The 24,620-nt window shown below is 36.8% G+C and overlaps 1 protein-coding gene across 1 annotated transcript in view; it reads left to right on the forward strand.

The window, feature by feature from the left end:
- The first annotated feature begins 12,560 nt into the window (after positions 1–12,560).
- The window catches only part of kcnip4a (potassium voltage-gated channel interacting protein 4a), a 234,547-nt gene continuing 222,487 nt past the window's right edge, over positions 12,561–24,620 (forward strand). Inside the window, exon 1 of the mRNA XM_030162140.1 lies at positions 12,561–12,735. Coding sequence (XP_030018000.1) covers positions 12,678–12,735 — 58 coding nt within the window. The 5' untranslated portion in view covers positions 12,561–12,677. The remainder of the gene's footprint in view (positions 12,736–24,620) is intronic.

Genomic DNA, 24,620 nt, shown 5'->3' on the forward strand with positions numbered 1-24,620 from the left:
TCTAAGGAAGAAACCATAAAGACTTCATGATAGTGGGTGGCTCAGTGACAGCAAAGTATGGAGATGTGAGACTAAATAATGTCTTTTAAGCCTCGACTCCATATATTAAACGTCTGGACAGATAAGGAAATAAACTACAGTCTGAGTAACATCCAAAAGTAATTCTCAAATTCAACAACTACATATGCATACTTTTGGAAATACTTGTTTTTACATTTAAAGCACTGCTTATTAATAGCGATATAAAACCACCCATTTGCAAAAATAAACCACGCTGACGTTTTGATGGTCACCCTGAACACTTTAAAGATTTAAGAAGTGATCAGTAATTGTCGCCTTGTGATTATTCCACTCATCCAGGAAGCCGAGACAGCACAGCTCCAGTAGCTCCAATTTTTCATTAATGGCATATTAATAAAACACATATTTCATTCAGGCAAAGATATATTGTAGAGCCATCTTGGGTATGACAAATTGTAATAAGACTTTTGAATTATGTAGAGAGCAGTTACGGCTTGATTAGTGGCAGCCTCACTGATTCCCTCCAGGCACGAAAGAGTGATCTTCAAATAATCGCCAAGGTTCTTTAGCGCTCCCATCTGTTATAAAGTTCATCTAAGGTTGTCAACAGCGCAGGAATGACAATTGTTTGTGCTCTGTGGGGGGGGAAAAAAAGCTCATTAAGGTAAATAAACTGATAGAATCTTTGCCTTAAGATGACAGGGAGACCTTGAGCAAAAATCAATAGTAAATTAAGATAAAATAAATGAAGTCACTTAGATCTTATTTTGGTTTTGCCCAAATGTTTTAGGGTCAAACATCAGAGAGTCGTATTTAAAGCATCAGTGACACCTGAGGTCACGGATAAAACAGTCGATTTTCACTAGAAATGATCGTCTCTCTGTGATGTCTTTTATACTTTTCTGCTCCGTTTCGCCTTCGTTTGATTCATGGTGCATGTCTGAGCGCAGTTTCTTACCAGGAGGTCCACGGATGACTAACATCAGACAACTGATGTGTTGTTTACATTTTCCAATCACTGCTCATGGCGCCTGGAGGAAGCATCTGGCTCTGTTGTGGAGACTTGCCACTGGAATGAAGATGGATACTTTGTGGAAAGTGAAGCCATCTGACTACTGATTATAATTAGCCTGCCTTGGCCATCCAGGAGAACCCAAGTATCAGGACTATTATTGACTGTCAAGCAGCTGTCTTTGGAGACAAGTGGTGAATTTATGTATTTTGGTAAATATACTAAACGCCTTTAACCCTTTGATGCATGAATTATGAAAACTTTGGTCAAGATTTTTTTCTTGAGTGTTTTTATTCTGCTTTAGGCATGAAAAAAACAATGTCATTGAAATTTTAATGAACCTGTTTTTTATGGGGTTTCAAAAATGTCTACTCAGCTGGACAGCATACGTTTAATTTTTGAAGAAAAGAAACGTATTTAAAATACAGTATCAGAAAGTGATATACTGTGTGAAAACTATGAAATATTTTTTTTTAAATGCAGCTAATCTGATGTTTTCTCACATTTTTATCATACTCTAATACAAGTTATTACTCACTTCATGGACATATTTTTTTTTTTTTTTTTACTTTTTGTTTAACCCTTTCATGCATGAATTATAAGAACCTTAAGATTTTTTTTTCCTCAGTGTTTTTATTCCTCTTTAAGCATGAAAAAAAAATAATGCATTGGATTTTTCACAAACCTATTTTTCAAAAATGTCCTCTCAGCTGAAAACGATGTTAATTTTAGATGCAAAGAATCATGTGTTTACTTATTTACTGTGAGAAAGCGATGAAATAAAAACATTTTTAATGCTGCTAATCTGATATTTTCTCACATTTTAACATACCTACATGGATATAATATGTAAAAAAAATTATAAACAAACAAAAAAAAACTGCTAATTACAATCTAATAACAATTAGCATTAGCATGTAACTTTGCATAACCAGCAAAGTTACAGTAATGGCATGAATGTCAGTGTATGGGATGGTGCATGAGCGTCCACTGTGCCAGCTGATATGGAACTAAAACAGCAAATTCTTTATTCTTCTATTTTGGTTTTAATTATTCTTCTGTACAGCACTTTGGTCCACTGCGGCTGTTTTAAAGTGCTTTACAAATAAAGTTGGATTGTATTGGATAAATATGCATGACCCCTATTAAATAAACCGATAAATAATACAAAATAAATAAATGGAACAGCTGTCCACTGTGGTGACCACTATGCATGAAAGGGTTAAGAAAACTGTTAATTACAGTCTAATAACAAATAGCAATTGATTTACTCTCAAACATGTTACTGCAGATCAGGTTTATCAAGTATTTATCAGTAATTGTGTGAATGTCAGTGTATGAGATGGTGCATAAGCGTCCACTGTGTTGGCTGATATGGAACTAAAACAACTAAACCCATGAATATACAAGAGAACAGCTGGAGAATAACTGTCCACTGTAGTGACCTCTATGCATGAAAGGGTTCAAAACACACTGTTCAAACATGTGGTGTAATTTCCCAAAAATGATTTGCTCAGGTGCCTATTTTGTATATGTTGCTCAGGAGATGAGTAACACAGTTAACAGCTGTATTTTTTTAAATTCCCGTTGCATTCGACGTCAGCATTTGGACTAATCCCTTGACCCATAAAGACCCAAGCAGCCACTGATGACCAAAACCACCTACTGATCTAAAATATTTAACACCTGTTGATCCACTAATCCTATCAATACTTGTGAATAATTGGTGTAAAATACAGTTTGTCATCTCTTCATGGTCATCAGATATGACCCATTTGGACATTAAGAGGCTCCGTAGTTACCATGGAAACACCGTCATCTTCTCCAACGTTAATTTACCAGTAAAACCCATGAAGTTTGATCAATGACAGTGGACGGAGACTCTTGGTTTATGTTCAGTTAATGATAGATTTTGCAGGAAAAGTCACTTTTTTCAGTTTTCTCTGATTTTGATATATAATGGCCAACTTTAATTTGAACTTTTATGAACATCTACATGATCAGTGAATTAAATATAGGAAAATACCTGATGTTCACTGAAAAAATGCAAAATACAGAGGATAATGTCATAATTAATGGAGATAAATCACAGAAGAAAAGCTAAATATAGAGAAAAAAATATTTTGGAGCTGCCATAAAAGTAGCGCTGGGTCTTTATTTAATGTCGGACATTGAGTTGAATCTCTTGTACAGAGTCACGCTTGACTGGTAACTTTAGGTGTGGTCAATAGCCGATATAAAGGCAGCAAAGAAAATGCAGGAATGTTTTTGCCAGCTCAAAATGCCACGACTTACGATACAACAGAGAGAACGTGCCATTGACATTTTACACACAGGTCTGAGCCGTGGTGGAGTTGCTCGCCGTCTGCGCTGTCATTGCAGTCCAATCAGTGGTCTGAGTGCCAGATCAGATCGGATCCCTCAGGACAGGATCATGACACTTGGCAGTTCCATTCATCGTTGCTGCACTGCTTGTTTGGAATCCAGAGGTGGACACCCCCGATATTGAATGATGATACTTTCAATTTCTGAGTACCTGTATTCAGTGCACTGAATAAACTTGAATTTGTCCACAATTCATTCTGTAATGACCAATGCTTCCCTCTTTAATATGAAGGTAACCCCAAACCAATTAACTTAATATATCTTCAAATATACATATTATTCTGACCCGTGCGTTTTTAATGGCGCTAAGTATAATATGTGAACCTCAATATGTATAAATGATGCAAACACATATCAGTATGCAAGAAATATTTCAGCTAAGGTCAGGGTTCTGTAAATGTTTCATCCGTAAAGTAAGCATGCAGTTGCATAATATTGCAGATTTCTCAAAAACATGAGTTAACATCCGTCAACTGTCCTTCACATTACACAGATACTCTGATTTTATTTATACTAATTGACAATTTTACATTGACATTTCCAGTATATTTTGTCATGTTTGCACATCTTTCATTCATACATCATGAGACTGTCTGCAAATTTGCATATTGCAATGCCGTTTTTATGCTGATAATGCTAAAGAGTTTTTTTTTTTTTTTTTTGCTAAATTAAATCGAGGCAAAGCAAAACTTTTCTGTCAACATTCTGTATCTGATTTAAATAAATATAGCGATAGATCAAGCCAAGTCAAACTGATGATAAATGCAGATTATTCTAGAGAGGAATGAGGGTGTTTGGCACGCAGCTGTCAGTTTGTTTTTGCAGAAGACAAAGAAAGTGATGGATTTTGGATGATATGTGTTGAACTATGGCCTTAGTTTACATTTTAATGGGCGAAGATACATTATCATCTGTGTCAAAGGCATCCCAGCACGGGGTAATTCATTTTTTCAGTGAAACTATTTCCTTGTTGTGGGTTTAATGGAACTATGTTCTTTCGGTCGTCTAACTGTGCCCAGACACAGACAGATAGTGGGTCTATCACCTTAACAGGACATTAATGGGCTCTGACATCGTCTTTGTGACATTTTGCCTCTGGGGTTGCATAAGATGAATGCTTTACCTTTATGTCTTCTCTCATTCAGATTGATTAATGTGTCAAAAGAACTTTTCAGCAGCAGAGGTGGTGTCTTAAATAATACTGGTGCAAATCCGGAATCTGCCTGTCACTGGTTGGTAATTCCAACTCCACATTTCACCCTGTCAAATCCCCCACGATAACTGCAACACCAGCTTCCGTTTCCTCCCCATTACCGAGTCTACTGTTGTGTCATTAAGTCAACTCTTGATTGATCGTCTCAATTGAAAGATTGGGATGCGCCATCATTGTGTTTGATGAAGTACTTGTGTTCAGTTTGAACCGCATTTTTAGATGAATGGATGTGATGGGATTGTAATATCAGCACCCTCTGCTCATTAAACACAGTGCAATGACCTAGTGCAAAGCAAAATGTATCATGATTAAAGTTTGGGACCCATCCAAGAGGAGGACAGAAATAGATGCTTATTTATTTGGGCTTCGGGGATGTAGGGAGGAGAGGAAAGCTCAGCTAGAGGTTTGAGACTTTGACTAGATCAAAATAATGCTTAACCTTCCTCTTGTGTTAGCTTTCTGTTTTCTCTTATGCTAACAGGTTGGTTTTGACCTATGTCTTAAATCAGCTGTAAAATACACTAAAAACAATAATCTGTCATTTTCTCGTTTTGTTTTTGTGCAGGTACACTGGATAACAAGGTAAAATGAGAATCCCCAAAAGCTCACATGATTGTTAGAGGAGCTGGCTGTCAGTGCACCTATGATTTCAGTTTGGGCTCTAATTATTACTTTATGATCGTACTTTTATAACTGGGTAAAACCGACCTTACCAACACAAACAACGAAACCCCTGAGCATTTTATAATTTAGCAAATAAAGAAAAAAAGAAAAACATGTCCAAAGACATGCACTAATAGGTTAATTGGTTAATCTAAATTGCCCATAGGTGTGAATGTGAAAGTGATTGTTTGTCTCTATATGTCAGCCCTGCGATGAACTGGCGACTTGTCCAGGGTGTACCCCGCCTTCGCCCCTATGTAGCTGGGATAGGCTCCAAGCGACCCCCGTGACCCTAGTGAGGATAAAGCAGGTTCAGAAAACGAATGAATGAATGAATGAAAAAAAAGAAAGCGTATTATTTTGTTGAAATAGAGGTTCCTGAAAATATCAAAAAGCCTTGATGCAATAAACAAATTTCATGTGGTTCTTTTATGCATTTAAAACCTAAAAGCACAGTGGTTCCCAACCCTTTTTGGCTCGTGACCCCAATTTAACATCACAAATTTCTGGCAACCCTGGACATTCAAAACTGACATTTTTTTTTTTTTGTTGCTAAAATTAATTTGTCTTTGATCATGTAATAGTTTGCTATATTATGTTGCAAATAATTGTTAATTTTAGATGACATTTAGTCTATATAATGTATATTATTATGCACGGAGGCAGAAAAGCCAGGTGTAGATTTCTGCACAAAGTGAGAATTTGATTTTCCTTGGTCAGGATATGTACAGTCAGTCCAGCTTGTATTTACAAGGCTGACAATTAATACTGAACAAAGAAGAACTCAAACTATGAATTATGAAAGAGCTGCAGCATCTGAAACTGACCACAATGAACATTTGACAGATAAACAGAACCACAGTGCTTCAGTTTCAGCTTCACAGTTTGTCATGTCTGTTATGGATTGGGATTGTCTGTCAACTCATTTTTTATTAGTACTTTTTTTTAAAATCAATTACTACAAATTTTAGGCGACCCCATTTGAAATCCCGGCGACCCCACAGTTGGAAAACACTGCCCTAACACAAAAGGAAGGTTAAATGTGTCTTACAATTCAGTCCTTAATTCACTAGATTTCAATGAAATTACAAGTGTGTGCAGAAAAATGTCCTCACTGTAAGGATAAGGCTCACAGTTGACATAAATTCCTATTATTAAACTTTAACTTCTGTTTTCTGCCAGTTCTTTCTATGCTTACAGGGGAAAAAATGAGGGTCAGTCACTCTCCAATGCCATTTCCACACACACACACACACACACACACACACACACACACATAAAGCTATATAATGATGACATCAAGCCATCTGCAGTGCTCTCATCCCCATGTGTTGGTGGACCTGTGCTCTCATTAATGCCCTCACATCGCCATCCATCTACCTGTGCCAGTCTGTCTGAGCAGATTTTGGCTTCATCTTTCTGTCCAGGTGCGGTGTTATTTATAGCCCCGCTCAAAAACTGCATCAGTCATTGCTCACAGTGACAGTTTGAGACAGTAGGCCTCACACAAACGTCTCTGAAATTGAAAGGTTATCTATTGGAGTGTATTTGTCTTGTCTGCACAGTCATTTCCTGGGGTTTGAGATGAAGCTTTAAGCGTGTGTGGGTGGGAGTTTGTAAACTCTGAAAAAATGTGAAGAAATGCACTGCAACTTTTTGATAAATTCAAATTATTCAGTGCTTCTTAAATGATCAACACATGTATCTCGACAATAAATCTTCCACACGTTGTAATAGTCAAAACAGGTTAGCATATTTAATCGACTGAAATAGAAGTTCACTATAAAACCACATACTTTCATAATATTATGACTTGCATAATGCACTTAAGATTCTTAAACAAAAAAAAGATACTTGCAACAAATGAAGTGAATGTGTTTTGATCAAGCTCTGCAAGATAATGCAACCAGAAAATTCAGCCTGTGTTTAATCTCCAGGTTCATAAGTTTACTAAGTCCATGTGCTCTATACTTCAGAAATATATACATCTTAAAATGCTATGATTTTCAGAAACTACAAACATGTATTAGATTTGTTTAAGGGTGATGTTCCTGTGTGAATGTCAACAAAGGACAAGCCCTCCTGTTTTTGATGATGTCTTAATTACCCCACCCCCGAAGGGGAAACAAGGGGTATTGTTTTTGATTCGGTTTGTATGTTTTTTCTTTGTTTGTTTGTTTGTTAACACTCTAGCAGCAAAACTATTGGTTGAATTCATACCAGGGTTTATAAGTTGCAAGTGACCCAGAATAGGTGTCATTACATTGTGGGAACAGTAAGTCAAATTTATGAATTTTAAAAATCTTTTTTTCCCGTTTACATATAATGGGCAAAATTTCAAATGTCTGTAGCAGCAAAACTACTGATTGAATTCATATCAAATTGGGTTTATAGATTGCTAGTGATCCAGAATAGATGTCATTACATTTTGGGAAAAGTAGGTCAGAGTTAATTTTTTTTTTTTAATGAATTTTTCAAATATTTTTCCCCATTTACTTATAATGCTCAAAATTTCACATGTCTGTAGCAGCAAAACTATTGGTTGAATTCATTCCAAATTGGGTTTATAGATTGCCAGTGACCCAGAATAGATGTGGTTACATTTTGGGAAAAGTAGGTCAAAGTTCACATATTTTAATGAATTTTTTAAATATTTCATGTCTCCCATTTACTTAAAATGGGTGAAATGTCAAATGTCTATAAAAACATCAATTTTGTTTCAATTTACTTCAAACTTGACACATATATCGAAGCAAATGATATGCTGACATTGGCACATGCATAGACATGATGACATCAGCTGCCAAAATAAGCTACAATCCATCTGAGGGGTGGGTTTGTTGTGCCTGGAACCACTTGGTTCTGTTTGTTTCACAGCAAAACAGGAAACTCTGTCCTTTTGTAGCATCCTTGACAGTTACTCATTTGCAAACTCTCTGATGCTGTAACACAGATGTGCTCCGTTTGTAAAGAAAAAAAAAAAGTTCTAATCTTCAAAATAGCTGACAGTTGTCTTGATTTGCTAAGAAGCACTGGTTTATTTTGGGTTTCTCTTTTCATTGTGGGCTTATTGTCAGATGTAGTGGGCTCATTTTATTGTGCTGCGACAGTCTGTGTCGAAAAGCTCCTCCTGGATTTTGACCAGCCTTTTTTAGAGATGCACTATTCTGTCCAAGAACTGATATATGTTGGAATTTGTCGAAATGCTTGGAGAGAAGGAAATAATACTGTGCATTTGGATATCGTGCTTATCTGACAACTACCCCGAGTGTTTTGACTTGGTGCAGGATTACATAACTGTTTACGGCAAGTTGGAAAAGTGAGATATATGATGAAGACGTGTATAAAGGCCCATGGCAAGACAAACAAACTACACCACAACTTTATGCACATACACAAAAATGCTACTGTCGTGCAGATGCATCGTAGATTTGGCCACCTGGAATAAAAAAATAAATAAAAAAAACATTGATATTCACAAACAGGAGCTCTGTTTTGCTGTTAAATTTGCCTTCAGGGGGGACTTTGGGGAAAAGAGCTGACCACAAGTATAAACACAACTGTCTGAAATACCAAAGCATAGCATTAAGATTTAGCTAATTAGGGCCAAGGGAAGGGATCGGCCCAAACCAACGCTCCTGGACTGGATGTGGTTCTGTACTGTATCCTTTTCCCAGTGGCTCCTTATGGCTTTATCCAAAAAAAAAAAAAAAAAAAAACCAAAAAAAAAAACAACATATAAGTAACACATGAAAATGGAAAATACTTAACATTTCATCATCACCTTTTTTTCTTTCCAAATTTCATAACACAAACTGAATTTGCATTTGCTTATTAATCAGTTTTCTCAACCACATACAGTTAGCTTTATGTTTTCTGAAATAGCCTAATTAAAATAATAAAATGTCAGCAGTTTTCTTTGTTATAGCTGTATATTTTCATCAATGCACCGAAAATTGCCTTAAGGTCATGAAAATGAAAAGAGTAGATACCTTGTGGTGAACTGCAGAGGCCGTTAAATGTTTTTTTCACAGCTCTAGACAGATTTTTCTCATTTCTATTTTCAGAATCAGAACATTTTAATGATGCCAGGGGGAAATTGGGTTTGTCGCAGTTGATCCAGTGAACACCAGAATGATAAAATATCATTTGCATAGAATTTCAATCAGTCAAATACTGATAAATATATGACTGAAATATAAATTAGTTGTGCAACTAAAACGATTGCCAATCCAGTGGAGAAATTATATCAGATACAGTAAAAGGTGACTTATTTAGTGTGAAAAAAAGTTATTTGTAAAGACTATTAAGTGTCACCATATGTTCACTATTAATTGTCACCATATGTTCACTGTTGTTTATGTACATATTTCCTTACTTGAGTTAGTTATTATTTGTTTATTTATTCGCCAGCACAACTAAGAAAGGCACTGGTAAAAGATTATATGTGTATTTGTTTGTTGTGTATATGTATAAATGTATGTATGTGTATATGGATGAATGAGTGTGTGTGTGTGTGTGTGTGTGTGTGTGTGTGTGTGTGAATAGATATATAAATATAGAGGAGTAATGTAAAAGGCAGGGGGACATATATTATTAACCCTTTCGTGCATGAATTATGAGAGCCTTAATCAATATTGCTTTTTTTTCCTGAGTGTTTTTCTTCCTCTAGGCATTAAAAAACACAATGTGATTAAAAAATTTTTGTGAACCTATTTTTCATGGAGTTGCAAAAATGTCCACTCTGCTGGAAACCATGCGTTTAATTTTTGAAGTAAAAAAACATATTTACTGATATACTGTGTGAAAACTATGAAAGAAAAACATTTTTAATGCAGCTAATCTGATGTTTTCTCACATTTTAACAGATAATATGCAAAAAAAAACTTTTTGTATAAAAAAAAAACAACAACAACAACATATTGTTAATTACTGTCTAATAATAATAAAAAGCAACTGACTTCCACTCAAACATGTTATTGCAGATCAGGTTTATGAAGAACAGCAAAGTTACAGTAACGGGATGAACTACAGTGTATGGGATGATGCATGAGCGTCCACTGTGTCAGCTGATATGGAATTAAAACAACAAAACCCATGAATATACAAGAGAACAGTTGTAGAATAACTGTCCACTGGAGTGACCACTATGCATGAAGGGGTTAAAAATATTGTAGGGAGAGGGGTGGGATTAAATAAATTGCACTTCTTCCCACCCCTTTTCAGGCATGTAAATGGAACTATTGTGCTTTTCTTCTGTGTAAGATTGTTATGATTCTTGATATTTGCATTATTATGTATGCTTTGCTAGTGCATATATGTTAAATTTCATTGCATGTTTGGAATAAATAATTAAATCACATTTCTGACCTCAGATCAGTGGATTACAGATATTTCTTTAAAAATAGTTCAATAAAATACATTTAGACCCTGATGAGATGGAATGTGGATGCATGACCTATTTCTCCTGATTAATGAGCATCATCTGATTTTCAGTTGACTAATCAGTAAAACTTCCTCAGCCTTAAAGCTCTGCACATCAACATTTATTTAACCCTCCGGTATCCCGTCCAGCAAGGCCCTTACTAAGCACCAAGTGTGCCTTTTTGGCACACTTGTGGAATAATGTCAAAAATAATTTCATACAGTTTGTTTTTAATTCTTTTACACTTTTTTTCTGTTTCATCAACTGGAGCCGTAAATAAAAATACCAAATACTCAATAATTGTCACATTTTTTAACCCTTCAAATGCCATGTTTGTAATGTAAACAAACCATTTTTTTGGATGCAAAAAACACACACAATTTTTTTTTTTTCAATATACTACATAAAAAGTGGATCACATATTATTTGATTTTTGCATCCTGGCATATGTCAATGATTAACTCCAACATTGGTTAATTTGCATTATTATTTTTGGTGCTGGGTCAAATGTTCAAAAATACTATTATCTGTCACCAAGTGTGCGAAAAATGCACACCTATAAATCAAACTATTAAATATTATATGTTGATTTATTTTTCTGCTCTAATTAGATTTTATTTTTGTAAATCAAGGTCAGCCCTAACCATACAAATCAAATAATCATTCATTTTAGATTTTTTTTAACCCTTTAAACGATCTCTTTTCATCATGATGTCACTACATTTTTTGATGCAAAAAAATACAAAATATGATTTTTTTTCAAAATACTACATAAAAATTGGATTACATATTATTAGATTTTTGCAGCCTGGCATATGCCAACGATTAACAGCAACATTAACAACGTTAATAAATTAATTTAGACCCTCACCTCTCAAATGAAGCCCAGATATCAGTAAAAGCAGGATTTATGCCTTAATGGCTTTCGGATCAAAAACAGTGGTTATAATTGAAGAAATAGTGCGTTTTAGGCACACTTGGGAGACAGATGCTAGTCTTGTAATTTTCTTTTGTTTACAATGTGCAGATTTTAGTTGGTGGCCAGAGTTTTAACCCTTTCATGTATACTGGTCACTACAGTGGACACTTATTCTACAGCTGTTCTCTTGTATATTCATGGATTTTTTTTTTTTTTTTTTTTTTTTTTTTTTTACACATATCTTTATTAAAGTTTTAAGACATTACATATCGTCTCTGACATAAATTTGGTAACATTGTGTAGATCTCCCCTGAGTGTAATAGTTATAGTTTTCACGCAATTATCAGTAAATGTATGTTTCTTCGCTTCAAAAATTAAATGCATGGTGTCCAGCTGAGTGGACATTTTTGCAACTTCATGAAAAATAGGTTCCTGAGAATTTTTAAAAAATTATTATTATAACTATTTTTTTTAATGTTTTTTTTTTTTTTTTTTTTACTTTTTAAAATTGATTTATTTTTCATAAGAAAATTTTCAATCGCATTGTTTTTTTCATACCTATAGAGGAATAAAAACACTCAGGAAAAAAAATCTTGATTAAGGTTGTCATAATTCGTGTATGAAAGGGTTAAAGATCATGCAAAAAGGAACAACTTTTGAATTATAACCTTATTTAAACTGTGAAAAATAATATGAAATTTAAAAAAAAAAAAAAAGTGCAAAGTGTGCGTAAAAGGCGCACCTGGATACCGGAGGGTTAAGAGAAAAACTAGTCCAGAGAGAGAGAGAGAGAGAGAGAGAGAGAGAGAGAGAGAGAGAGAGAGAGAGAGAGAGAGAGAGGTCCACACTTGAGGCGCGCTCGCTCAATGGGCGCTCGTTCCCGCTACAAGCAGCGTGAACGCGCAGCACCGTCTCACACATACTCACACTGCGAAACTTGGGAGTTGAAAGAGCAGCAACTAGTCCCCGCCGTTTACAAATCAGCGCCGACGGGGCTCCGGACAGCGAAAGAAGCAGACTGTTACCGAGAAACAAAAACATGGATGCGAAAAGACTGGACACCATTTCCGCCCGAGTGGATGCTGTTTCTTCACCTGGTAGGACTGTGGGTCGCATGTTTTAACGCCTGCATTTATTAGGTTTGATTTGGTCTTGCATGGACAGTGAAAAAAAAAAAAAAAAAAAAAAAAAAAGAATTTAATTTTGCCTAATTACTCATCCACACACACCTGGCAGAGATGAACTCACGTGCGTAATATGACAACTATTCTTAAATTCGGTTCAAAAAGCACCTTAGTGTTTTTCAGTAACTTTATTTACAGCTTCAGGACACGCTGAGATTTGACTGAGCAATATTTATGTAAGAAATAAAAAAATAAAAATAATTGGAGGTTCTCAATCAGTCTGAACATGTTTGACGAAATCTCGCGATAACTCCATAAAAGGCAAAATTAAATTATATTATATTAGACACAGCTGTTCTCTCAAGCGAATCTTCTTTGCATGCACTTGCTAATGAAGAGTTTTTTTTCTTTCTTGTAACCCTACACTGACTTTTGCCTTCTCTAGAAAGAATAAACACAATTGGTTTGGTTTATATATTTGTATAAAATGCAAATTGAAGCTGATTATTTTTTCCTGTTGTGGTCCAATGACTTTACCTTCAGGATGCTTTGGAAGCTTTAATACCCCTGTTGTAACAGTTTAGTCCGTGTTTAATTGGCTGTAGTTGTGTGAAGAGATGAGTTTATAAGCACCCTGACATCAGTATAAAAAAAAAAAAAGTGTGGGATTCAGTTGCACAGGGTTGTTTTAGGCAACTGGGATAGTGATCAGTCAAGTTCTAGGCCCCTCAGGTGGAGCCAGAAGAGCAGATAGCAGTGTGGTTCATGTTTAATTAAAATTAGAAGTCAATTAATTATTATTTCTTAAGGAGATGGATTCAAGCTGCTTTTCTGCGGTGCTGAAAATGTTTAAGTTTAGCCAGGTGTTGTGATTTCTAGTTCATACATTTTCAGGGCATGATGGATTGTCAACAATATGATGTAGAACTGCAAAAAAAAAAAAAAAGCTGGCACTGGTTGCAAAGCTTAGATGCCAAAGAGGAATAAACTGCACAGTCTTGCTCCTGGACATAAGGCACCTACTTGTCACCTTTTGAACTGAATAAGTAATTTGCAGTAGTGAATACATATCTCCCGGTTATGAACTCAGATATGCAAAGTATTATCTGTGCAGTATTAGGAAGCAGGCTCTTGCTGCGTACACCCTCGTAATACTGGAGGATATTGTTTGCTGCTCTCTGAAACATGGATGTACGTTAACTTACAATAGAATAGAATGTCTTTGTTGTCATTGTACAGGTACAACAAAATTGAAAATGCAATCGTCTTTAGGTGTTATTTAAGTATAAATAATGTATATAAAAGAGTATGAAAACTGAAATATAAAAAGAAAAACCCTGACAGCATAAATATCTAAAAAAAGCAGCATAGAAAAGTGTCACTGGAAGTATAAAAGACACATAAAACCTCATCATATAGCCCTAGACAACATTCAATATTCCACATTTATATATATTAATGTCCAGCAGTGTTCAGTGCAATTATGGCCCTGGGATAGAAACATTTTTTTTACACGGTTTATGTGTCCAGAAATGTCTGCCAGAGGGTAAAAGTTCAATAAGTGGAAAACCAGGGGGGGTTGTATCCCTGATAATATTCCGTGCCTTCAAAGCAAACTTGAGTTTGTATGGATTCATATAAGTCTGGAAGTTCACCAGGGTGCCTCCAGCTCTTAAGTAGCTCATTGTCTTCTATGTAATTGGTACTCTAGAGGATCTTCTTGATTTTTCAGGTGTCTTGGATTTCAGATGTTTTGTCTCATGGGGCTGGAGGCAAGCGCAACATTTGTTTCTAGCCATATATAGAGATGATGCTAATAACATCATAGTATTTTTTTTCCCTATATTTTTCTCCCTGCTCTCGTTCTAAAGCTTCCTCCACTCTATCCCCAGTGGGCTGGCGCATCATCACTCCCTAGAGAAATCTTAAAATGTAACGATCGCCTACAAAAATGTTACAGCCACCGAGCCATGAGTTGATCCTCCCAAGAGCTGCTTCCGTGGTGCAGTGATTCTTTGCTTCAGTGCCTCGGAGCTCTCTCAGATCACCACTGCAACTTCATTCGCTGGCTGCCCACGGCTCCCTTAGACATTTCTGTCTTTTAGTACTATATTCAGAAATGTGATGAATTAAGAAGGGAAAAAAAATCAGCCATAAGTTTTGTTACTGTGCCTGAGCTACTTTCAGCACCACGGCCAGCTCCCTGTTTGTTTACATACTTGAGCACTTTTGGTGCTGAACATCCTCTTTTCCTTTTTGTCAATGTACATTTAACTTTATATTGAATTTCCATTGTTTTTGAAACATTACAGGAGTGATATTTTGCTTTTTTAAACAGAATTATGCATTTTAAAACTTTTCCCTGTGGTCTACATGAACTGTAAATGCTATGCTTGAATCAGAATTCTTCATTCATTCAACTCCACAGGTCCATCTTCAACCCTTTTTCTGAGTAATGACACCAGAAAGGTTGTTTTGAGCACTGGCCCTTTAAATGCAAATGAGCCACTTCACACCCCACCCCCTCCAGGTTGTTACTCTGTCCCGTTCAGCCACTTATCTTCGTTAATACAACCAACTACAGAACATTTTAGATAATTGGCTCAAAGTTTGGACATATTTTCAGTATGGACTACAACCACTGCTGCTGAAAAACAATTATGGCGTACTCGGAGAAATGTTCGTCGCAAGTCTTGACCTTATATGTATGTAGATATAGACGCGACAAATTAAGAAGGAATTAAAACAGCCTGTAGAAATCCACTCCATTTTTTGCCAAAATGAAAATAAAGATAGCTTTGCAGCACCTGGAGGGTTCAAATTCAAACTTATTGAACTATTAGGGTCCAAATACACAAATAAATGTACCAAAGACTAATAAAAGTGGGTTTAGCAAAATATGACCCCTTCAAGTAACAAAACATAAACATTGAAACATTACCATGAGGCAGTCTTTGACTCGCATCTTAATACTTTGGCTCTTTTATTTATGTATTATTTGCAAACAGAACAAGGTTATTGAGTAAAAAGGTGTGCTATCAGTCAGGATACATGAAGTTGAAGGTCTAAAAGGGCAGTAACAATAGAAATCTGCTTACTCAGAAGTTAACATACTGTTTTGTACATTAATCAATGTAGGATATTAAAACTGGGTCAGGATTTTATGCACAAAATGTAGAAGTGAGTGGAGACTCTTTACATTATAGAGTAATGACAGAATGTGCTAACAAAAAAATGCTTTTAATATTGATTGCTGGTTTGCTGAAACGACCTACAAAGGTTGTATCATAGTTCATGTGAGGGCAAATAATGAATATTGTGTCAATTATCAAGTGACAGAGTTTATTTCTGAAAGTATAGATGACATTTGTGCTGTATCTTAGTTGCATTAGTTTAGAATGTCCTTGAACAAAGTATTTACCTGTGTGTGTATGTTATGAAAGAGTCTTGCTGTACATTTCTTTCTGTTCTTGGACTACGGATTTGAGGTTTTGTGGCATTGAGTACTGACCACATGCAGCGTGAGTGTGTGTTTGCAGAGGATCTGTCAGTCAGGAGGACTGCTGAGATCAGTGAAGCAAAGGTACACACTGAGGAAGTTGCTCCGAATCTGTCAGACAGCAGAACTGTGTGTTTTAGGTTTTCACAGAGATGTTATGACAGTGTGCTGCATCGGATCACTGATCTGAACGTTTAGTGTGCTCTTTGATTTGTTATTAGAACAAATTTCAGCCTGCCTGATGGTTTGAAAGTATAAAAGAAATATGTTAATTACCAAACTAAAAAGAAACTGTCGACAAAAAGAAACTGTAGCCTGTGTTTCATGCTCATATGGGCAGAATGTGTTGTGTTTTTTAATTCTGTAAGTGGGGAAATAATTGTGGTTTTACTTTGAGACTCTGTCAAGATCTTGAACGTGTCATTTAGGGCCATTTATATTTGGTTTTGCCTCATTTCTTACTAACTCTGTACACTCACACTTGGATAATTTGATGTATTACGCAGTCGGATCTGGCACGTCAAAGCATCTTAATAGCATACCAACTGCTGTGAAGTTGGGAGAACTCTTAACAGTTAGGATGGAACCCAAGGAGAGTTTGTTGGCGGTGTTGTATTTTTTTCTGTTTTTTTTCTTTGTCGACCACCTGTTTGCTTCCTTTCTGTCAATAAAAAGTCCGTCCATGGTCAAAATGAGAATTAACTGCAGCGTAAGCTCCCTTGTCTGTCCCTGTTCGGGTAGCTTCCAGCAGATTTTGTTTGCTTTGGATCCATCCTTTGTTTTTCCTCAGAGACACTGGGTGGGGAGCATCTGCTTGCATGGACCATCTGCCTTGGGACTCAGGCCAGAAGAATGAGGGAACGATAGTTGGAAATAAAAGAGGGTGAGGATATTGGGGAAATGTAGAGAGAGGTGGAGGATGGATAAGTAGATGAGTGATTGAAATGTGAGGGGAAGCTCATCGGTGAAGGTTAAAGCGCCGTTCCTGTGGCAGTAAATGTTCGGACCGTGGGACGTAAGGTGCCTGTTTACGATCTCTGAAGGCTAAAATAAGTGGACCGCCTTCTATGTTTATGTCTCAGTCCATTTGATTTCCTTGGACAGTGTGCCAAACAGCCGATGCCTACTGCTTGGTCTCAGCGTGCAAACATGCCGTCCTTTGTTTTTGCAAAGGTCATATTGAGGATTGACTCTGGTGTGGGCAGAATAAAAGCTACTTTAATCAGACATTTCTTAGTTGTCTGTCCAGATATTTTGCTGTTTTTAAATGGAATTATGCATTTCAAAACATTTCCCTGTGGTCTACATAAACTGTAAATGCTATTCTTGGGTCTGAATTCTTCATTAATTCAACTCCACAGGTCCATCTTCAACCCTATTTCTGAGCAAAGACACCAGAAAGGTCGTTTTGAGCGCTGGCCCTTTCAATGCAAATGAGCCACTTCATGCCCCACCCCCTCTAGGTTGTTGGCTGTGCTGCTCTGTCACCTTCAAATTACTAGTAAGTAGTAATAGTAATTTGCGAGAAGTTTGGACATATTTTCAGTTTTTACTACAACCGTTGCTGCTGACAAACAATTATTATTACTCGGAGAAATATTCATCGGAACTCTTGACCTTATATATGCAAATGTCGTGATGTAACTAGTTATAAATGTAACAAATTAAGCAGGAATTAAAACAGGTTGTAGAAATCCACTCGATTTTTGCCAAAATGAATATAAAGATAACTTTGCAGCACTTGAAGGGTTGAAATTTAAACTTTTTGAACTATTAGGGTCCCCAAATACACAAATAAATGTACCAAAGACTAATAAAAGTGGGTTTAGCAAAATATGACCCCTTTAAGTCTTCCATCAAACATTCTCACACAACAGAGAGCACCTCTGAGGAGTGGATTTTTACCCCTCGGCCAACTTCGGGCCAAAGGGGTGTTGTAATTGTTTTGTTGTCCGTCTGTCCATCTGTCCGTCCGTCCGTCTCTCTTTCCATCTGTCTGTCCATTCAACAATGTAATCGCATTATATGAAAAATGCATTGATATATCTGCACCAAATTGATACCATGGCGTGGAGGCATCTTGGCATGGAACAGAAGGCTTGGTCTACTCTTTCAAGGTCAAATGGCGACATGTCTTCTCAACCACGTAATCACATAATCTGAAGAATACGTTGAGATATCTGCACCAAATTTACACAAAGACAATCTAATGTAAATTATAGGGCTGTAACTTTCAACAGTTTGGCTGAGGGGTATTAAAAGTATGCAGCATGTTATGTTCATTTTTCCCAAGTAGAGTGAATTTTACTCACTCTACTTTGGTATAAAGACAAACAGACTAGTCCTGGATTATTTCATATGGGCAGTGAATCATCTCATTTGTTCACTACTTCCTACCCTATTTGAATATAACTTTTTAAAAGCGTCTTTGCTGCCGCGTGATAGACTGCTGAATACCAGAGTGAGTATAATGTACTGTAGCTCTTTTTAAGGCTGAGCCAATATATTGAATGTGCTCAACTTGTTTTACACGGAATACAGAGCAGCACAATTAATAGAACTGCAATGTCAGCTTGTGTAATTACATAATCACGTAATCAAAAGGCTGCATTTTAAGGTTCCATAATGATGTTTTAGATTCACTGACACTGAGCGGAGAGGATACTGTGTAAAGATGCAAAAAGATAGTCAGTGCCATTTTTAGCCACAACGGGATGTATTATGTTACTGTATCACAGAGTACAAGTACAAATTGTCACACACTTTCCTTGAACCAGTAACATGAGATTTTCTTTTCATCCTCTCTTTTACGGCTCTTTCTCTCACATACATGTTTAGGTTGAGTGCCAGAGTAATGTTGTGATTTTTAGAGACTGTGTGTGTGTGTGTGTGTGTGTGTGTGTGTGTGTGTGTGTGTGTGTGTGTAGAGTTGATGTTACTCCACTGGCAGATCTATTTATGTCTGTTTATGCCAAGTCTGTCAGCACTCAAAGCGTTTGGTCCTTTGTGACGTTCTTTGTGTGACATCTAATAGAATTTTTTTTTTTTTCACTTAAGTTTTTATGTCATCTGATATAAATTTAACCCACTTAAGAAAAATAGGAACATAGACAGTGCTGTGTAAAATTCCTAGGCCAACATTAGGTTTGTTGATTTAGTTTTTTTTTGTTTTGTTTATGCATTTCCCCAGCCTCTGTGTGAAAATCCAATGTGATATATGTGAAGTACAGTATGTGAACAGCTTCCCTAAATCAAAGTGGTCTTATTTTGTTTGACTTCCCTTTGCACTTAACATATCTGTAACCCTTTTGTTCAAGTGATATGAAATGTATTGCATTAATTTTCGGGTTTCATCCAAAGATACAAAAGTTTATTTGCCATTTGTGGACTTACACATAGGAACTCTTGTGCAGTTGTACAGGGAGTCAGATAAAAAATACAAGAAAAAACATATAATTCTATAAAGAAAAGAAGCCACGTGCATGTATAGATACGTATAAGTGCATAAAAACATTATATAAAAAGGGAGAGATGAGACCATTGTGTATTGCACTGGCCCAGGAGACAATAAAATAAAACAAATAAATACACCCAGGGCTTTAGATTACCTTAATTTGGGCACATCAGATGCTGGAATCGGCGGAGGGGGTGGGTGCGGGATTAGATTTTTCAACAGTAATTCCTGTTTTCTCAGACTATTTCAGATATATTCAAGAGTATGAAGGCATGGATTCCACAAGTCTAATTTCCAGAAGTATTGATCAGCATATGGCCAGCTGATTAAATTATTAAACAAGTGAGAAAATTGATTGACGGTCTCTTGAGTCAAAATCCTCAGTAAAAACTGTGCGCACATGTGAGGAAAATGTCTCAGGAGACATTTGGCTGAGCTGTTTGACTCTCGTGTGCGCCGGGCTTAAGAAGTGTAGCTTTTTATACCTCTCCTTATTTACCAAAAAAGAATAAATAACAACAAAGTATTAAAACAAAAATAATTTTAAATATATTCAGGGAGTTCTGGTTGTTTTCTCATTTTGAAAGAAATTTGAAATGTTTCTTTGTGCTTAAATCCATTACTATTGAGGCCTATATATTTATTTCATTTTAACTTTGTTTATTGTGTTTTCTAAATTATTACGAAATTTATACAATTTTTATCATGAGGGTAATAAACTAAGCAATATACTCTATCACAGAGTAAGTTAGAAGATTTTAAAGCAAATACTGTTTCATTTTTCTAGTTCTGTGGATATATTTGTAGTAAGAAACTTTGACAAGTTTGTCACTGTTCAAGGGAGACCAGTCATTCTCACTCTATATGATAATTGTAAAGCATACCTGAGTTACTTTCCCTGGCGCAAAGTGTCATGAAGACAATATGTTTTCAAATTCCATCACTATAGTTTATTGTATTACCAGATCTGATTCTTAAATTTAAAAGGATTTGCACAATGACCACAAAATAGTAACTCAACTTACATTCACCTGTTCAAGCGTTCGACCCGGACTCTGGTTGCCAAGGGTAACACTCAAGGTTGAACTTGATGCTGTGGCTGTCGTTGCTACAGTCAGTGGTGTGCTAGTCGAGGCCGTAGTTTTTGCCACGGTCATAAATCGGTCCAGAGGGCCTGAAGACGTTGTGCCACTGATGGCCTTTGGTTCAGCTCTAGTCAAACGTCGGCTGTCATATGTTTCACTGCGTTTGTTATGTGAGCGGCCTGAACTTATAGGTCGCCCACGAGGCATGGTTGTTGAGAGAAAACCTTTGGCGTACAACGTACGAGTCAATCTCCAAGCTCTCATCACCTCTCATTGGCCGAAACGGGTGATTTAGACCAATCAAACGGCGCAAATATGTCATACCTGCTGCCAGACAATAGTCTGGTCTTGTCTGTCTTTTATGTTTTGTGTGTCACTTCCTGTTTTATTTTGTTAAGTTTTCCCTCATGTGTCTTGTCTGTCGTCTTTACTTCCTGTTCCCCGCTCATCCTGACCTCTGTCCTGATTACCTGTCTCCGCCCTAATTTGCTTCACCTGTGTCTAGTTGTCTTCCCTCCCTTTTGTGTATTTAAACCCTGTCTTTTCCCTTTGTCAGTCGCCAGTTTGTAACTCCAGTAGTTCAGACCAGCGTACTTGACCTCGTTTGTTCGTTTGCTTGCCTGTTTTTTGACCTGTTTTGGATTCCTCGGTTTTTCGTCTTCTGCCTGATCCCTGTCGGTTTTTGTCTGCCTCATCTGATCTGGTTTTGACCTTCTCGCCCTGACTACCGGTACGTGAGTTTGCCTAATCCTTATGTCCTGTTGCTCGATTGTTAGCCTGCCTGTGTATGACCTGTTTCCGTCCCTGACCTCCCTTTGCTTTTCCCCAGTCGGGGAAAAGACTCCTAACACCGCTCGGGGAGACGGGCTGCTGCCCTCGATCCGGAGGACGAATCTGAGGAGAAAATCCCCAACCATTATCCTCAAGATTCTGTCACTCATTATATTTTTTCACCTGTGTGTGAACAATAAACCTTTTGGAACTAACTTTTGTTGTCGGAGTTCTGCATTTGGATTCTGTGTTTGTGCTAACGTTATCACAAAATATGACTTCTGCGGGAAGCATGAATACTTGTGCTTTCCTGTTCGGTACATATGTGTTGTTGTCAATGTTTTCTCTGTCGTTATGAACAAGCCTTGTATATTATAACCGATGTGTTTTACGGGAGGAAAAAAGCAGGGGCGAGTGAGTCAATACTTTCGTTTACACTCTGCTCTGGCCTTTTTTTATTTTTAATTTGGGGACACTAATTTGGGGACATTTAATTTGGGCACACCGTTAGTCGGCCCAGCCAAGGTGTAATCTAAAGGCCTGACACCGCAAGGAGGTCGTCAATCTAAATGAGCATATACATACATATATACATGTACAGGGTGGGGAAGCAAAATTTACAATATTTTGAGGCAGGGATTGAAAGACAGTGTATGACCAATTAGTTTATTGAAAGTCATGAGAATTTATTTGCCACAAGAAAATTTACATAATGGAAAATGTTTTTATTCTATGTGTCCTCCTTCTTTCTCAATAACTACCTTCACACGCTTCCTGAAACTTGCGCAAGTGTTCCTCAAATATTCGGCTGACAACTTCTCCCATTCTTCTTTAATAGTATCTTCCAGACTTTCTCGTAATAGTTTTGCTCATAGTCATTCTCTTCTTTCCATTATAAACAGTCTTTATGGACACTCCAACTATTTTTGAAATCTCCTTTGGTGTGACGAGTGCATTCAGCAAATCACACACTCTTTGACGTTTGCTTTCCTGATTACTCATATGGGCAAAAGTTTCTGAAAAGGTATGGATAATAGTGTTAGGTATGATTATAACATCAATATATGTTTGGTTTCAAAACAATTGATGTAGTGCCTGCTGAGAAAAAACAACTAAATGTTCATTGTAAATTTTGCCTCCCCACCCTGTACACATACATTATATTACACTGTGCTCAAATTACGTCATATGTTTCTAATTGTTTATGTTGCGTCTCGTCATGGGGTCAGAGGTCACACTAAATGGCAATTTTAATCTTTAGAACCCCTTTCGTTCTGTTTTTGTGTCTCTTTTAAGGCTGTGCACATATTTCCTGTATTTCGTTGTTGTATCTGAAGAAGAGAGTGATAAATGAATATTCATGCTTATTTCAACCCTGCAAAGCTAAAGGTGGTCTACGACTTTTTCTCAATATTGTACATATAAATTGCTTTTCAGTCAAAATGTAGATGTACGTTGTTGTTTTGTCCATAATGCCCAACCCCATTGCCAGGGTTTGCTGAGATTTACACACAGCAACACATGACTCTGCAGAAGACTATCTGTAAAAGGAGATAAGTTTGGGTAAATCTGAGATATTATAAAGTACATCAAGATAGAAAAACTGTATAAATGCAAGTCCGTTTACCATGTAGTTATAGTTTAGTTTGTCCTTTCATATCTATTCTTCTTTAGTGTTAAAGACTTAATTTGTCAAATTCCCGTATCATTTTGCGGATGGTCTGGCTGATTATTTTCACAATGTTATCTTCAGTTGGAATTCAGAGCCTGTTATCTCATATTTTGCTTGCGATGGTTGTTTCTGTTTTGTTTCATTGAGGTAAGGCACCCTGGGGCTTTACATCTTACCTGCACAAATTAGTAATCATTGTTATTTATCACTGCGTGAAACAATAACAGTCTACAAATGACAAAGCTTTTGACTTTGACTTTGTCACATCCTGCCAGTACTGTTGCTATGAAAAACCCAAACATAAAAGAAGGGTTATCTTTCAGCAAATTGTCAGCTCTATTTTTCTATCAGGACGAGCCTTTTCCAAGGACTTGTGGATGAAATGGTGTCAGTGCTGAACATCATACAGGCCATATGTGGAGGCAGGCCTGGCATGAGTGGCCAACTGGAGGGTCCGTCTGTCTTTCTTCTTGTCCCAGTGGGTGGGCTCAAAAGCCTATTCTTGGCTCCGGTCCCCGCCGAAAGTCCACGGCCTACGGTCCGTCGCCAGCACTTTTTATAGACTTGACAACAACATTATACTAAACATAACTTCCATTCCAAAGGGAGATTATGACATGCAAAGCATACAGGAATAAGCCATATGCATGTAGCCCATCTCATTAATTAGGTTAGACCCCGAAAACAGAACAGCTGGAAAATAAACGGGGGTTACGTAGATTATGAAAAACTGCAAAGAGCCTTACCCGGAATGACTTAAGTAATTATTACATTTGTTTTTCATTGTTATGTCCATGAACACTGAGCTTAAAAGTCATATGGAAAGAATGTGTCTGCTGCATGGTGTGTGCTGGTGGTTTTATCATCCTGACAGTGTGTAAGAGTGACACCAAGTGGTCGGACAGAGAACACGCAGCACCTGTGATCATAAACACTTTCAAGGTGTGTAAAATGGACACGTCCCTTGGCAGCACTTAATGTATTACTGATAAAATGGAATGCCTCAGTACATATTTTTACCTTTTTATGGCATATAAAATAAATAGTTTGATGTAGAGATGAGCAGACAGGGGAAAAACTGACTTTTGACTCTCACTTTGTGCAGAGAAGTGTGAAGACAGAGAAGTGTGTTTCCAAGACAATTAATGTCTTTTTAATCCTGGTTAAAGGAGGCTTTAATTGGTGGAGAAGCTAATTTGCGGCTGCAATTAACAATTTAATTACAGTAATCTTCTATCCATTGTTGAGTCTTTAAATAAATTGAACTATAAGGAGACCTGAAATAAGTTTATCAATCTAAACTTGACACAGTGTTAAATTATTCTAACCAACAGTTCAAATTTCTACTGGAGATTGAGGAAAGAAAATGCAGTCAAA

Source organism: Sphaeramia orbicularis, chromosome 18 (assembly GCF_902148855.1).
Source record: "Sphaeramia orbicularis chromosome 18, fSphaOr1.1, whole genome shotgun sequence".
Classification (NCBI taxonomy): Eukaryota; Metazoa; Chordata; class Actinopteri; order Kurtiformes; family Apogonidae; genus Sphaeramia; species Sphaeramia orbicularis.